This window comes from Fusarium flagelliforme, assembly GCF_020744385.1.
Source record: "Fusarium flagelliforme strain FIESC 12 MPI-CAGE-AA-0113 chromosome Unknown B0J16scaffold_2, whole genome shotgun sequence".
Taxonomy (NCBI): domain Eukaryota; kingdom Fungi; phylum Ascomycota; class Sordariomycetes; order Hypocreales; family Nectriaceae; genus Fusarium; species Fusarium flagelliforme.
Window position 1 is genome coordinate 587,189 of NW_025763504.1, and position 15,596 is coordinate 602,784.

The following is a 15,596-nucleotide window of genomic DNA, read 5'->3' on the forward strand; positions in this document are numbered from 1 at the left end:
TCAGTATCAATCTTGACCATTATGGGACATCCTTCGGTGGCTCTGTTGGGGGTTGGATGAAATATCTCTGGACAATGGTAGATGGAGAGCGCTGGGAATTTTCCCATATTCCTGTATTTTCCTGTATTTGGCAGACCTTGTATACATTTGTAGTGGCCTTTTGCCTTAGAAACAAATATCTTTCCCACAATGCATGCCCCACTTCTTGTTGCTTAGGTATGATTCACTGTTGATTTGGGCTGCCTACCTACCTGCCTACTTAACTGGAGATTCAACTCCACCACTGCACCTTGCTCAACTTCCCTTCCACAACAACAAAGTGAGTACATACTTCCTCCAGATGCATACAACCAATTTGACACAACCCAGATGCATGAAGATTGGAAGCCCGTTCTCGGCGAAATCGCCTCATGGATTGCCGATGAACCGACCGACAACAACCTCAGATTCGGGCACATCGAAGGCCCGTGTGCGGCCAACAAGATTGTCAAGGTGCCTCTTTTGCTTCAACACAAGCTCAAGCGGATGAAACGGCCGGGAGGGATCCTCCTTGTCGTACCTGAGTTCAGAAAAGACCATGTCAAAGCAGCTCTTGACGGCCAGCGATATAATCACCTTACCCCAATGCAGATATTAACGTACGCCGAAGCCACGGATATGCTCAAACATGCCTACAGTTCGACCTCAGGTTAGAGACTTGAGTCGACCCAATTGCAGGAAAGTACAGTGGCGATTATCCAAGCTGATTGCGACTACTCTGCGGAGTTTGCGCTGGCTCTTATGAGCCTGACAACGGTGGTAGCAAAAGCGAGTCGCAACATGCGACTGTTGACTTTGTCTTCCGAAGCGACACATTCCATTACGAAGACTCTTTTCAGCTCTTACGGCGGAAGGCTGTTCAAACTCGCTAACCACCATAGAGGCCCTTTTCCGATCTTTTACTTGAAGCCTGGCCAGGAGATTTTCGATGTCATCAAAATTACACCTGATACAACCCTCAACTTCAGCCGAGTTACCCTTCACGACGCTTGGCGAAGACCCTTAGTGCAATCGAATGTTAACGAGCTCGGCACAGAAGTCGGAATTGATCTGGATTTCTTAGCTCAGATCGGCATCCGAACCCCAACTCTTATTCAAGCCAGAGGTCACTTCTGCCTTGTTCTCTGCAACACGCGCGAGCGTCAGATCTTTGACATTCGATCGAGACAAATCTGCGAGTTCAAACTCCTGTGTTCGAAATCTGAGATGGTCGAACAGCTCAGTTGGTGCCACCGGGTCCAGGCTGCCCCAGGATGTTCATCATATGTCTTAACACCGGCCGAACAACTCTACGAAAGCGCGGTGCGTCGAATGAGTGCCTGCAACGAGCAAGCCGGCGGATTTATGGCAGCTTTGATTGAGTTCGCAGAATGGCCGTTGGTTTTCCGATCTCTCCTCCATATCCTCGACAAGAACCAGATGGATTCCAGCTACGTCTTTAAGGACATGCAGAGACGCCTTTATCGCCAGGGCCTTGCCATTCCCGACGAGTCTGCCTTTGGATGGTCTATTTCACCTGACGTGCATGAAAAAGTCTTCTTCAAAATCCTGAGGATTGTGAACTACGATCATCGCATCGCCCATTTCCTGTGCCAGAAGTCAGAAGACAATAGCGTTACCGCAGGCAAGATGCTGATAGCTGCCATATTGGCGTCAGACTATGGTTTTGAGCCGAGACTGGTTCACGAAGTCGATGAGGGTTTCACCGCGAAACTGAACGCTTTCCTCTTGCACAGCTACTTCGGCGTTTGGGTAGTAACTGGTTACATACCATTCAAGGTAGCGATCATGGAAGCTATCGTCCACCCGAGTGCGCGAATCAACATCAGCAATCGGTCTCCAGCGGTACTACAGGACCTGGGTATACAAGTCCAGGAACACGGAATTGTCGAAGTCCAAAGCAAATGCAGACTTCTAATCCAAGCGTTGAAAGACTCGCAGGTTCCCATCAATGGGACGACCAACTTCTCCTCCGTCCAGCTGCCCATCACGCCCGCACGACTTCAAGAGATCAAGCTGCATCTTGCAAGAGCGTACCTACACCAAATCGCCGAAATATCTACGGACGAAGAAGGGCTCAGCCATGCGAAAGACAAGCTGTCGGATCAGCCCTTCCACATTTCCGAGGAGTCGGCAGATGTTCTTTCGTTCAAGAAAGACAGTCAAGGAGTGTATACCAGTCTGCGCTGCTCAGGAGACGGAGGTCCAAGATGCATGAGCGACTTTACGTACATCGATGAGGACATTCTGCAGAAGTTGGATCATGAGTTGAGAGATCGAAAGCACAGGGGTATTGACGACATTCGTACAACCTTTGCTCTAGGGAGCAACAGCTATAAGGTATACTAGCCTTGGATGTATTGGGTCTTGAGCAAATGAACAATTTGTTGTTTCTATAGAAAGTGTTTGGGAGTCTCTCATATGCTTTCAACGGGTAACGGCGTGGTTTATTAACTAAGATTGTTCAAACCCAATTTTTATTGATATAACTATATCCAGACGTAAGCTCTTTATAAGACTTCTTTCGGATGTGCCCGCCTACGTCGCCCTCTAAGCCTTAGGCCAACGAACATTGAGCTGCCTACCTGAAGCATTCTCCTTAATTCGCACAAGGAGGCATTCGTCCTTAACGTAACCTTGCAGTTTACATTTCTCCTTACTTAATATAAAGTTAATATACTGGCCTTTATCCTCTACGTAGGTAAATCAATACTATACTATTAATAGCTCTTCTTACAAGAACATATGCAGCTAATGGTAGGAATAATAGTAAGCCACATTACAGCTTAACCGAACAGCAAAGTCAATATACTTATCACATCGACACACCAAGAACTAGCAAGGCGTAATAAGTGAAGGCTTACTGCATGGAACAACACAAGTTCACTTGTCACTGTATCTAACGATATCTGATACTGTGAATGTTGATTGATACAGCTGATTCAACACGCTACTCACCCTCGTGATTGTGGTTCAAGTAAAGAGTTGATTCGATTCAGTAATAGGCCAAGGGTTGAACTCTGACGCATATTCCAGATGAATAGTCCCGGCTTAGGAGTATATGAATGACTTATCTCTCGTGGTCAGAGTCAACCCAATCTCAGTCTCAACTACCAGTTCCCACTCAGCCTCACCCACATCCCAAACATACACAACACTGTGTCCCCAAACAAGGATTGCTTATCTGTTCTCGAAGATGAAGCTCACTTGGGCACCTCTCGCTCTTTTCTCCCTTGTTGCTGCTAACCCAGTAACTCCAGTCTACGAAATCCCGGGCTTCGAACGCGACTACAACTTCACATGTGGCGAGGTGCGTTATGATTGTCAGCGTCTATACAGTACCTACTAAGCATGTTAGACATTGAACTCCACGATCAATGTTACTCAGTGTTACAGTTTGTTGAACTGGCTTGGAAGCGCTTCCAAGACGGGTTGGTGGACAATCGGAGACCTGAAGAACTATTCGTGGAATGTTCAAGGCTGTCAAGTGACTATCGTAACTACTGAGGTAGCAAACTATACTCTCAGCATGAACGGAGCCGAGTTCTTTCAGGTTGGCGAGTGAAGCGTGGTGAAACCGGATACTTCAACTTTGAGGCCTTTTGCGAATCCGTCCAGGATCGTCTTTTCAGTAAGATGCTTGGGATGCCGGAGGGGATTATGGGTGAATTACTTGAAGTAATACCAGCGGAGCTTGGATTGAACGGGCTGTTGCAGCATGTAGCGGTTCTTATGAGAGGTCCGGTTTAGAGTATTGCGGCGGGTGTCCGGGGACAGTGAGGACCTGATCAATTACTCTGATGATGAGATACAAACCGATAAACAGAGCAATTTCAGTCAAGACGATGGCATGGATAAAATCTCACAAATCATCAGAGATATGGACAGGGCGCTGCCATGAACGTCGTAAGTAGGCAGACGGTTGGCGAACCGCCACCATGCCTCATTGCAGACAGGGGTTGTAATGCACTAATCAATAGCAAAGTAGTATAATGGCACTTTTTCTTTTGCTCACCTGTGGAGATGCATATGCTATGATTGATCGTGATGTCAACATAATGAGACTCGTGAATGTAAAATGACAGGCCATATCTGGCATGTCGCTGAACCTGTTGAGTTCAGTGACGCGAATGAGGTCTCCCTACTCTACTATCCTCTCCTGCTCCTACGCAGGGAACCATCTCACGGACTAAGAAGTCAGAATCTATGACTATATTGAAGAATAGCTTGAAGACCAGTCACCTCAAGGGGGTCACTCTTTCTCTTAACTTCATCACTGAACTCCAATCCGTTGAATGAACGTTTACGCTCCATGATCCAACACGCAAAGCTTGCTCACGCGGTCAATTCACGACAGGGATGTAGTGGTCGAGAGTTCAAAAGAGAATATCAGTTGGTCGATGGAGATCCTATACCCCCTGATTGACTCTTTAGAACCGTCCCCTTCGCTAGTCGGCTATCCCTACGGCAACCTTCCACTACAAAAAACGTTCTCGGTCTCGATTGATCATCAGGTATTCTTTTGACATAAGTATCTTATTGCAAGCAAATACTCTGGATTGCCAGCCATTTGGCATTGACCATCCGGGCATACCTCCGCTGCACTCCCTCTCAACAAATACTTCGGATACAAATCACTCCATCAACACCATGGACCATATGGATTTGGGAAAGACAAATTTTCAAGGATTTATGGACAAGAGCTTTACCACATCGCATTCAGACTCGCATGTCGTTGAATGTTACCCTACACTTCCCCGGCCCCGGATTAACACTCCACCGATAGGCAGGCAATGATGCTTCCTGCCGGGGTAGCTTGCATGTCATAGCGGGGCATCATCCTCGACAGCTCCGACCTTCTTCCGTCTGCCTAGAGGTGAAGCTCAATCCTCAATCATTCACAATAGTCAACAGCATTCTCGTTGAGGCGGCAGCTTCTTCCCTTCATATCAATCGCATTTTCTAGCTCTGCAGTTATTGCCCTCCCAAAACACCAACATATCGTTACCCCGCGCTTATGACCACAGCTCTCACGCCATCGTGAATATCGCCCATCATGGCTTCTACACAGATTAATGCCACGCCGCAGGCGGTGATGGGATATGTTCAAAAGCTCGGCGATAACGACCCTGATTTCCGATACATGGCCTTGAACGATCTGCTCCAACTGCTCAATCATGCCAAGCCCGATTTCCTCCAGCACGATTATAACATTGCTGCTCGTACTGTTGATAGTATCATCAAGACACTCGACGATCAGAATGGAGAAGTTCAGAACCTTGCAGTCAAATGGTATGTGTGTGTCCAAATCTCAATCACCCGCTAACTTGCCCAGCCTAGGTCCTTTCGTAGGCAAAGTCCCTACACCAGTTATTGCGCCCATGATCGAGAAGTTATCGACCCTGAAGCTCAAAAACTCCGTGGACAACGCCGTGCCTTCAATGGCTTTGAGAAACGTTATTATCGCTCTCCCTCGCCCCGTACCCGGTATTCCACCCGCACACGATGTTCAGGAAGCCTACAGTGCTATCAGCCGCGTCCTGATTCCACGTCTGATTGGCCCCGGTCCCAAGACGCAAGTTCCCAAGAACCCCAAGGTCAATCTGCCTCCTGTTCCCGAAGGACTCCTACAAAACGAAGGCGATATCAACGCTGAAGCTGTTGATGTGTTGATCGAGGTCGTACGATGTTTCGGACCTATGCTCGTTCAGGTCGAGGTCGAGGCTATGCAGGAGGTTGTCATTCAACTGCTGGAAAGCGAAAAGGGAACATCAGTTGTCAAGAAGAGAGCTGTTGTTGCGATTTCTATGCTGGCTGTTTATCTATCCGACGAGCATTTGCAGGAAGTCGTCAGACGTATTACGACTGGCCTATCCAAGCAAACAAGCCCTGTCACAAGAAGACTATACATCTCGATCCTCGGCAGTATGGCTAGATCAATTCCTTCGAGATTTGGACCCCATCTTGCCTCTACCACTCCTCTCGTTCTCAAGGCGCTTAGCGAGGAAGAGCTCGAAGAGCATATGGAAGCACTCAGCGATGGAGATGATCTCGGCCAGGATTTTAACGAGATCCGTGAGGCTGCTCTCGTAGCCCTCGAAGCTTTCTTGGCTTCATGCCCTCAGGAGATGCGCCCATTTACAGACGAAACAATAGATGCCTGCCTTCGATTCCTCAAATACGACCCCAACTACAATGCCGACGACGATGACGAAGATATGGAGGACGAAGAAGATGATGACGAGATGGACGAAGATGACGAATTCGACGACGACGGTTTCGAAGACGATGACGACGACGCCAGCTGGAAGGTTCGACGATGCGCCGCAAAGACCATGTACATACTCATCTCAACACGCGGAAGTGGTGACCTACTGGAGAATGGTGTTCTCTACAACAAGACCGCTCCCTCTTTGATCAAGCGCATTTCTGAGCGAGAGGAGAATGTGCGTCTCGAAGTCATTTCAGCACTTTCACTCCTCGTCCGCAAGACAGGTGAGGGTCTTCATACACCTGATCTTGCTCTCGAAGACTTTGAACCAGAAATGGAATCACGCATTCCCATCAGCCGCAAGCGTAGACGCCAAAGCAGTGGTGGTGGCGCTACCGCTTCCCAATTCATGTCGGGATCTGGTCTTGTCTCCCCCACCCAAGAGAAGATTCCTCCCAGCGGCCCTCGAGCTGATTTGGCTCGTTTGACACCATCCATCATCAAGGCCATTACCAAGCAGCTCAAGGGCAAGACCATCCCTACTAAGCAAGCAGTCATCAGTCTTCTTGATGACATTGTTTCTGTCCAGCACGGTGGATTGGCCGAATACTTTGACCAAGTCATTGGACCCATTATCGACGCTATCCAGCCTAGTGGTTCTGGTCATGTTTCCGCCAACCTGTCATCGCATGCTGGTTCGTCTACAGCAACCCCAAGCACGCTTAGGATTACTGCTTTGGGTGTTATTAGCGACATTGCAAAGACACATTCATCTACTATTCTGCAGCCTTATCTCACCAAGATTGTTGATGGTGTTACTTCCGCCGCCAACAACCGATACTACAAGATCTCAAGCGAGGCAATTCGCACTGTTGAGGAACTCGTCAAGACGATAACTCCCCCACGATCACGAAACGCTGCCTCCAAGTACAAGGCTGAGCTGGATAAGCTTTATGAAGTGATTTCCAACCGGTCATCTGCTCAGGATGCAGACGCCGAGGTCCGCCAACGTGCGATCCATGCTCTTGGTGTTTTGATCTCTCGAACTTCCACTTCCGAAGGATCTTCTCTGCTATCCGCGGACAAGGTCAAGGCTGCTCTGGATATTCTTCAAGAGCGACTCAAGAACGAGACCACCCGTCTGGCTGCAGTTCGCGCGGTTGAAAATGTTGCTCGATATGCAAAGACTCCCGGTCAACTCGAGAAGCAATGGATTCAGGATGTCGCTTTGGAGCTTTCTGCTCAATTGCGAAAGGCCAACCGAGCCCTCCGTGGATCCAGTATCATCGCGCTCCGAAACCTCGCCTTATCACCCGCTACTAAGGGACAGCTTGAGCCTGATACTATTAAAGGACTTGTTGCAGATCTGATGCCCGTTATTAAGAACAGCGATACCCATCTGCTTGGTCCAACATTGATCATCCTCGCCAAGTTGGTACCTGAGCACCCCGAACTCGTGGTCACTGAAGACATGATCTCCGCCCTTTCCGACCTACTCAAGCAACACTATGCAGGCATCGTTCTTGACCAGTTACTCCTTTTTGTTAGCGCTATTGGCGAGAACGGTGCTGGACAAGAACTCATGACAGGGTTGCTCAGGGAAGTTAGCGTCGAAGGAGACTCCCCAGTCGTGGGTAAGGTGATAGGAACACTACTTGTCACTGGTGGTGAGTCTGTTGGTGTCAAGCTGGATAGCTTTGTGACGGAGCTCTACACAAGCGCTAAGACCGGTGATGAGGCTCGCGTTAGTCTTGCTCTGGCTGTTTTGGGTGAAGCTGGAAAGCGACTCGGAACTGAATCAACTCTGAAGCCTGACCTCTTCTTGGATCAATTCCATGATGAGCCAGACAAGGTGTCACTTTCTGCTGCTGTTGCTCTCGGTCAGGCCGGTTCTGGCAACGTTCCCGAATTCTTGCCTGTCATTTTGAAGACTATGCAAAAGGGTGGCAACACTCAATACCTCCTCATCCAATCCATCAAGGAAATCCTTCAGTCAATCTCGGCGCAGTCTACTGACCTACGAAACTATGCTCCGGCTATCTGGGAGGAACTCCTCAAGGCTTCCGATAATGTTGACAACAAGGTCGTATGCGCTGAATGTGTCGGAAGACTTGTCACTCTCGACCCTGCAGTTTTCGTTCCTCGTCTTCAGGTATGTGTGTCCTAACACTTCAGTCTCACCCTCTAACCCGTCTAGGCTCTTCTCGAGAACCAGTCTCTCGGCGTTCGAGGAATGGCTGTTCAAGCTGTCCGCTACACCCTCCCCGAAAGCGACGAAGTTTTGGATGCTATGCTCAGGGATGTTCTCATTTCGATGCTCCTGACCATCCTCCAAGATTCCGATATGGATATCCGCCGACTTGCTATGACTACCCTTACCACCGCTGCCCGAACGAAACCCGATATGATCTTGCCTCATTTAGGCAAGCTGATGCCATACGTCCTGCAAGAGTCAGTGATCAAGAAGGAGCTCATAAGAGAAGTCATGATGGGACCTTTCAAGCATACCGTCGATGATGGTCTCGAGGTCCGAAAGGTGCGTACTTTTGTCAATGTATGCCGTCAATAACTAACTTGAACAGAGCGCATACGAAACTCTGTATGCTCTAATGGAAACCGCCTTCAGCCGCATCAACAACATCGATTTTTACGATCGTGTCGTCGCTGGTCTTAAAGATGACAACGATATTCGTCAGCTCTGCAACCTCATGGTGACCAAGCTCATCACCATCGACCCTGACGAGACAACGCGTCGACTCAACTCGATTGCAGAAGCGTATCGAACTGTTCTGTCCGTCAAATTGAAGGATAACGCCGTCAAGCAGGACGTGGAGAAGCAGGAAGAGGCTAACAAGAGTATTTTGAGAGTCACATTGATGCTGGGTGAGAAGATGAAGGCTACTACAGGCAATGCTGGTGCGGTTGCTAGTAATGCTGGTGCCGCTAGCAATTGGACTGGGTATTGGGAGTGGGTTAACAAGGAGTTTGACAAGCAGTTGAAGGGACTGAGAGAAGAGAACAGTCAACTTCAGACGCGTATGGTTTAGTGTCGTCAGTAAAGAATAGACAGTGTGAATACCATGCGACGAAATGCAAGTAACGAATAAACTCGAGTCCAGTACATTTGTCAAGTCAATCGCTAATCACCGTTTATTCACCTGCCATCGTGTAACCTTGTATCCAGCAAATCAAACGACTTTCAGTACTCTAATAGAAATCTAATCTAAACTCTTATCCTCAAATCCCTAGCTGCCATTCAGGTCACGGTGACTTTCCTTTGTCCTCGTTAGGGTATCAGCAGAATTGGCCCCGAGGAGCATAAGAGACGAAATAAGTAATTCAGCCGTCTTATGCTAGCTCAGACTAGCAATTAGGCTATTCTGTGTAGTTTAAGTCTTTCGAAGATGACTCTTCCGTTTTCCATGGAGACGAATTTTCCGCCATTCACGTGGGTGACTCTTCCGTTAATCACCCAGGGTCCTCTTCCTCCGTTCTACGGTTGAAAGTTGTGAGGAAGGTCTCCATTTGCTTCCATCAGCTGCAAAGCCCTCATCAACTCCTCATATCCATCCTGAAAAACCTCGCCGGTAGTGTGGTTGTAATAAACGTTATCGTGTAAATGTTCGATCTCATCCCCCTCATCCCCAAATACATCGTCGGAGTCGTAGTCATCGTTGGAATCATCCTCCCATTCATCCTCCCCAACCATCTGCCACACAGTCTCGTCATCAAGATCCTCCCGTTGGAGCTTGTATTGATCCCAGTCGATTTTCTTCAGGTTGGGTACGAGGTGGGAACTTGTTGCCCACCATGAATTGAGGCCCTTGATTAGGACGTCTTTTTCCACTGTGCGAGTTCCGCCGTCACGGCTGTGCTCGAGGACTGTGAGGTGTTCGAGGCGATCGTGGATGACACCGGTGGTCAGTTGGGCGCGTGGTAGACGGTGGCCTTCTAGTTTGAGGACCTTTGGGCAACCCACGGCATGGAGGAAGGCTTTCAGAGTGCGCGAGCCTTGTTCGTGACGTTCTTGGTGGTGCACGAGTCTGACTTCGAGGTATTCGAGATGAGGAAACACACCCTCGAACTTATCCTTATCCTTATCGGGATCGTTGGCGTCTAGCAGCTCGGTGGAAGACAGCTCGAAGCCCGGTTCAAACGAGCTCATACTTCCTGGTATCTCCGACCCTGATACACAACGAATGCGGAATTCCTTGACAGGTCTGTCCTTCTTGAAATCGCCATTGCAGATCATCTCAATGAACTCGACATCCAAGTCAATATCGTTGAGATAAAGGACCTGCAAATTATCCCATAGGTTGATGTGAGAAGTGAAGAACTGCGCTTGCTTTGCCTCCACAAAGGCTGACTTTTCTGTGTTGAGGAATCTGAGCTTTGGCATGATGGGATACTCTTTGACTGCATCAGCCATAACGTGGTCCAGTATAAACGCCTTTGGGTTGGTATTCATATCACGCCAGACAAAGTTGGTAACGTTGGGCGTAAGAAACAGAATAGCAGCAAACATCAGCTCGAGAATACCATCATGCTTGAAATCGGGTGAGAACATGAACCTCTGCTTCGTTCTCTCAAGCATACAAGCTGACCAAGCAAGCTTATGCAGACCAGCTTCGTCGAGGAGCCTCATCAAGGCAGGCTTATCGGAAGGGCATCTCTTTGCCCAAAGCTTCTTGCAGAGGGGCAGTTCCTTCTTCCTAACACCCGGACCGCTCATTGGTGCGAACGAGGAAATGTACTGCACATGAGGCCTGACTTCAGGTCTTTGGATGAGGGTGATGAAGCTGTTGACGATATCTTGGGGGGTGGTCCATTGGAAATAACGATAGAGAAGAGGTTCCAGAAGGTCCTTGGTAGCTTTGGAAAGGTATGTCAAGCGATGAAGAGCGCTTCGGTTAGGTCTGTGTGCTGGATCAAATTCGGAATTGACATATTCTTCGACTTCGCTTAGAGTATTGTTGGCTAATGCTAGACCGATGTTGTAGATAATATCGAGGGGTAGCTTTGGAGCTGTTGCGGGGCTTGAGGCAGCCATGATGGTACTCTAAGAACCTAAGGGACGAGATAAGAGACGGAATAAATAGCCTAAGAGATGGCCTAGTATATCATAAGGTGACCAAATGATTTTGTCTCTTATGCTTCGAGCTGGCGATAGACGACTGTTGAAAAGAAACGGGATGATGAAAAAGCAAAGATTCACCCCACCAGTAACATTAGTGCCTGGATTGTCTGTAATACGACTGATCACTCGGTAGATCAGCCACAAAACTACAATTAGGCAGACTTCTTGCGTATTTCCAACAACAAGATCACTAACTAAACTTTACTTTAATTCAATCCAACTACCGAACCCTTGGGACATCACCTTCGGTACTCGTGAGCTTCACCCTGTAGTACAATCGGCCCCACACCCCGCCTCCCGTCCCGCAGTGGAACGAACTTCCCATCAACAAACAACAACAACACCATGGTAAGCCTTAACCCTTCTCGCTGCAATCCAAACTAACACGTTCAGAACAAAGATTCATCGTTTACATTCGTGCACATGCACCGCTCTCGAGATGCAGACCTCTTTGAGGATTTCTGCAAAGATAAACTCCCCGACGACGAAATCTACGTTCCTGCCATACATCAACCCATCAATCCTGAAGACGAAGATGATGTTGTGCCGGATCAACATGCTGCGTTTGGTATTCAGCGCGCTACGCAAAAGTCAAAGGAACCTGCTTGGAAGGATTTGGGGCTGGGGGAACTTATGAATAAGGGGCCCAGTATAGGAACTGGTGGGAAGCCCAAGGGTTCTGGAAGTACTCTTCCGCGGTAATGACAGTGTTAAGCATGGCGTTGGGGATAGCATTTCTTCATAAGAACGATGGTTCATTAAATAACAATGGCTGCTACAAGCCGGATTTATCCCAAACTCCAAACTCCACCATGACACTTAATTCTTCCCCAAGAATCCCTCTCTCTCGAGTACTTCTGGTCTAAACTTGACGAGAAACACAGTCTTGCCAGGCCACATATCACCCTCCGCAACGGTATGCGCCGTAACTCTAGCAGGGAAATCCGCTCCATCACAAACACCCTCTACAACACCTGCCACAAACGCAGCGCAGTTCAACTGGCTCATTTCCTTGGGCACGCTAATGTATTGATTCACGAGGGGTTCGTTATCGATGATGTGGTATTCGTCTGGTGTTTCAGGGTTGGCTGATTTCTCGAGTCGGTCTGCTTGGCGGTTGAAGAGGTGTTGCCAGATGTTTTGCTTGATGAAGTGTAGCAGTTGGATAATGCCTAGGGGGCGGGTTTGTGTGCGGACTGGTTCGCGGAAGAGGAGGAGGTCGAGGAGTTTTAGACCGATGGAATGGCCTTGAACGTTAAGACTGCGACGATTAGCATAAATCGCAACGAGGAGGAGGGGAGACGCACCGTTGCTCCAACTCTTGAATACCCTTGACTCTTCTCTGCGCATACGTCACCATCTCACCAAACAGAAACGCAAAGCTAGCTTGGCTCAGCTCAGCTGTCTTGGTTCTATTAAGAGGTCTGTGGTAGATGGTCTTTCCATTGCTGGGGTATCGTAGGCCGTCCTTGTTGGCGGGGTCTGGGGTTGCGGCGGGGAGTTGGTTGCTCATTATGAATGTCGCTGGTTCATTCTTTAGCTGATGAAGCTACTGGGTATCTCTGGTGTGTGGGAGAGTCGGAAGTGGTGTTGTCGCGATGTTGGTGTTGACGTGGGATTAATGGGAGGTACAGTGACACAGGGTGGAGACATAGCTCTTGACCGAGCCACACCGAAACTCACCTTAGCATTCCAGTCAATTAATGACATCTAGCATCACAATCAACGATTAAACGATCATTGCATTTATTTAAAAGCATGAGATCAATTGACTATATAACTATTGGTTCTTTTCCAGATACATATCTAAGGAGCGAACCAAGTCCGAAATGAGACCCAATGTATTCCCCTACTGTACAGTTACAACCTTGGACTTCAACTCCTTCTGCTTAACAGTAGCTTGAATCCAACCATCAGCATCTTGCAAAGCCTGCTTAGGACACTTCTTCCGCTTGAGCAGAAAACCCTGTATCTCAGCCGGAGAAAACGTATCCTCAGGAATAAGTTCCCCAAATTTATTCGAAGTCTCCCTCAGCTCATCGTCCTCCTCATCCTTGACCTCCACAACATGAGCACTTCCATTTGCAGTCTTGGCCATAGGAACAGGCTTGTTTTTGGAAACTTCATACATCCGATAGAATAATTCAGTAGCTTGTTCACTGGTTGCATTTTTGAATCCGACTTGTACATCCACTCGACCTGGTCGGATGAGAGCTTCGTCAAGGGATTCGGGTTTGTTGGTTGTCATGATGAGAATGCGACCTTCATGAGACGCAACGCCATCAATAGCGTTTAGGAGACCTGAGAGGGAAATACTTTCCACGGACAAGATGTTATTAGTACCTTTGTTTCCAGTATTCTCTCTGTCTCTTCTGTGTCGTCGTTTTCTTCTGCGTTTCTTGCGTTCTTCTTCAGAGCTGCTGTCCGAGCTGCTAGAGTCGGAGTCCTTCTTAGACTTTGCTTTCTTCTTCTTGGTAGATTTGTCGGACTTGCTCGTGTCTTCTTTATCTGTGGTGCCTTCGGTATTCTCTTCATCCTTGTCTTCGTCATTCGGACGACGTAGACCAGCTGTGTCAATATCCTCCAAAAGCACAATGCAACGTCGAGGAAGTCTAGTGAATAGCACAGCCAAATCCTCTTCGCTAATAGTAGGATCCTGAAGACTGATGACATAGATATCAATGCCGAAAACACCAGCCAAGGCAAAAGAGAAACTAGTCTTGCCAGTACCAGGAGGACCATGAAAGAGATAACCTCGACGAAGAGGAATACCACGAGAAGCATACCACTTGGGTGTACCTGGGTGAAGATACTCATTGATATCCCTTAGAACATTATGCTTCTCTTGGTTCTCCAGAATGACAGTGCTCATAGGTCTGATGGGTCTTCGGGCAACTTGTTGCCACATACTCCAGGCGTCACGACGGTTCTCCTTGATCCTAGGCCGGAAGATAGTCGTTTTATACCGAGTGTCGAGAAAAAAGACGGTCTTGGCGTCCTTTAAAAGATTCTTTATGGGTTCTAGAGAGTTAGATTTGCTTGTCAAAGAGGCTACCAACTTACCGGTTGATCTTCCAAAGCAAGAGATTCTCAGCTCCTCGACATCCTTATTGCCCATCCAGCCTTGGGTCTGCAATGTTTCCTTCCTACGGTAAACCCTGAAATATACCCCCTCGTGCCAGAATCCTGTAGTTCCCATAGCAGGGACATATCGTGGGTTCTAAAGAGTCAGTGGTGTTCATAAGAATGGCTATCAACTTACACATCTAGCGGCATCACTGGCAAAGTTGAGATACTTGGGAGAGTCATCATCATCTTCAACAACAGTAGTCGCCAAAGCCGCAGCCGAATCCTCTTCCTCATCCCAAGCACTCTTGTATATAGTCTCAGCAGCCAAATGCCGATTCGTAGCAACATCTTCTTGCTCGGACAGAAATTGCATCAGCGTAGAAAAGATCTGATCATTGTCTTTAACGCAAACTGTACATCGAAAGTAGTCACTGATGAAGTTGTCTACAACGGCGCACACTTGGTCGAATAGTTTGGATAAACCCCAGAGGCAGCCGAGAAAAGTCAGGAGAATCGACGGATCAAGGCCTAGCTGTGCACCGACTAGTCGATAAACGAAGAGAAAGAGTTGAAGAAGTGGCGATGCTTGACCAGCGGTTGTGAGAACACTGTCCAAGATGCCAGGGAAAGTAGTTGAGTTTTCTGGTTTAGATGTATCGTTCAGCGCCTTAAACCAAGGTGCCATTCTGCCAACGCTTGACAGATCCATGATGTATAGTCGTAGTTGATGGTGTAAAGTTGTAGTTGATATCTATACTGATAGTTGTATTGGTCTATACTGATAGTTGGTATATTGGTTGATGCAAGACGCAAGACTGTGTTGGCAATGTCGCACCAGCCCTTTTATAGACGGACCTGATGACCAGAGCCACAGCCTATGGTTGGTGATGAGATGCATCGTCTCGATTGGTGACAGAGAAGACATGTTGGAAACCTGCATTTATAACAGGCATTTGTTCATGACGGGTTAGATCATGTTGGTGAATTGCCACACGCGCGCTTGTCTTGCCCAAACACAAGAGACTCAAGTACACACACAATAGAGTCACCTACACACTCACCGTTTGGCTGCAGGCAGTGGATGGGTTGATGTGCATCTTGTTTTCGTGAATATGCTGGTTGTTGTTTGTGTAACAAGTC

At 48.0% G+C, this 15,596-nt stretch overlaps 6 protein-coding genes across 6 annotated transcripts; 3 read left to right on the forward strand and 3 right to left on the reverse strand.

Annotated features, from left to right (window-relative positions):
• Positions 1-273: 273 nt before the first annotated feature.
• B0J16DRAFT_368218 (uncharacterized protein) lies at positions 274-3,604 on the forward strand (the record flags this gene model as incomplete). Its single annotated transcript, XM_046130199.1, has 5 exons — positions 274-688; positions 728-2,379; positions 2,767-2,808; positions 3,236-3,349; positions 3,398-3,604. Exons 1-5 carry the CDS (start codon positions 370-372, stop codon positions 3,602-3,604), a joined length of 2,334 nt encoding a protein of 777 aa, XP_045985822.1. The 5' UTR covers positions 274-369.
• A 1,287-nt stretch (positions 3,605-4,891) lies between these two features.
• B0J16DRAFT_281381 (armadillo-type protein) lies at positions 4,892-9,365 on the forward strand. Its single transcript, XM_046123939.1, has 4 exons — positions 4,892-5,331; positions 5,375-8,402; positions 8,448-8,786; positions 8,833-9,365. Exons 1-4 carry the CDS (start codon positions 5,096-5,098, stop codon positions 9,295-9,297), a joined length of 4,068 nt encoding a protein of 1,355 aa, XP_045985823.1. The 5' UTR covers positions 4,892-5,095; the 3' UTR covers positions 9,298-9,365.
• On the reverse strand, positions 9,366-11,459 carry B0J16DRAFT_331951 (uncharacterized protein). Its single transcript, XM_046126656.1, has one exon. The coding sequence runs from the start codon at positions 11,298-11,300 to the stop codon at positions 9,744-9,746; it is 1,557 nt and encodes a 518-aa protein (XP_045985824.1). The 5' UTR covers positions 11,301-11,459; the 3' UTR covers positions 9,366-9,743.
• A 63-nt stretch (positions 11,460-11,522) lies between these two features.
• On the forward strand, positions 11,523-12,142 carry B0J16DRAFT_331952 (Apc13p protein-domain-containing protein). Its single transcript, XM_046126657.1, has 2 exons — positions 11,523-11,735; positions 11,781-12,142. Exons 1-2 carry the CDS (start codon positions 11,733-11,735, stop codon positions 12,087-12,089), a joined length of 312 nt encoding a protein of 103 aa, XP_045985825.1. The 5' UTR covers positions 11,523-11,732; the 3' UTR covers positions 12,090-12,142.
• On the reverse strand, positions 12,143-13,002 carry B0J16DRAFT_331955 (NO signaling/Golgi transport ligand-binding domain-containing protein). Its single transcript, XM_046126658.1, has 2 exons — positions 12,695-13,002; positions 12,143-12,648 (listed from the first exon to the last, which is right to left on the reverse strand). The coding sequence occupies exons 1-2, from the start codon at positions 12,898-12,900 to the stop codon at positions 12,207-12,209; spliced, it is 648 nt and encodes a 215-aa protein (XP_045985826.1). The 5' UTR covers positions 12,901-13,002; the 3' UTR covers positions 12,143-12,206.
• Positions 13,003-13,120: 118 nt separating this feature from the next.
• B0J16DRAFT_331957 (BCS1 N terminal-domain-containing protein) lies at positions 13,121-15,244 on the reverse strand. Its single transcript, XM_046126659.1, has 3 exons — positions 14,650-15,244; positions 14,451-14,607; positions 13,121-14,408 (listed from the first exon to the last, which is right to left on the reverse strand). The coding sequence occupies exons 1-3, from the start codon at positions 15,163-15,165 to the stop codon at positions 13,237-13,239; spliced, it is 1,845 nt and encodes a 614-aa protein (XP_045985827.1). The 5' UTR covers positions 15,166-15,244; the 3' UTR covers positions 13,121-13,236.
• Positions 15,245-15,596: the final 352 nt, after the last annotated feature.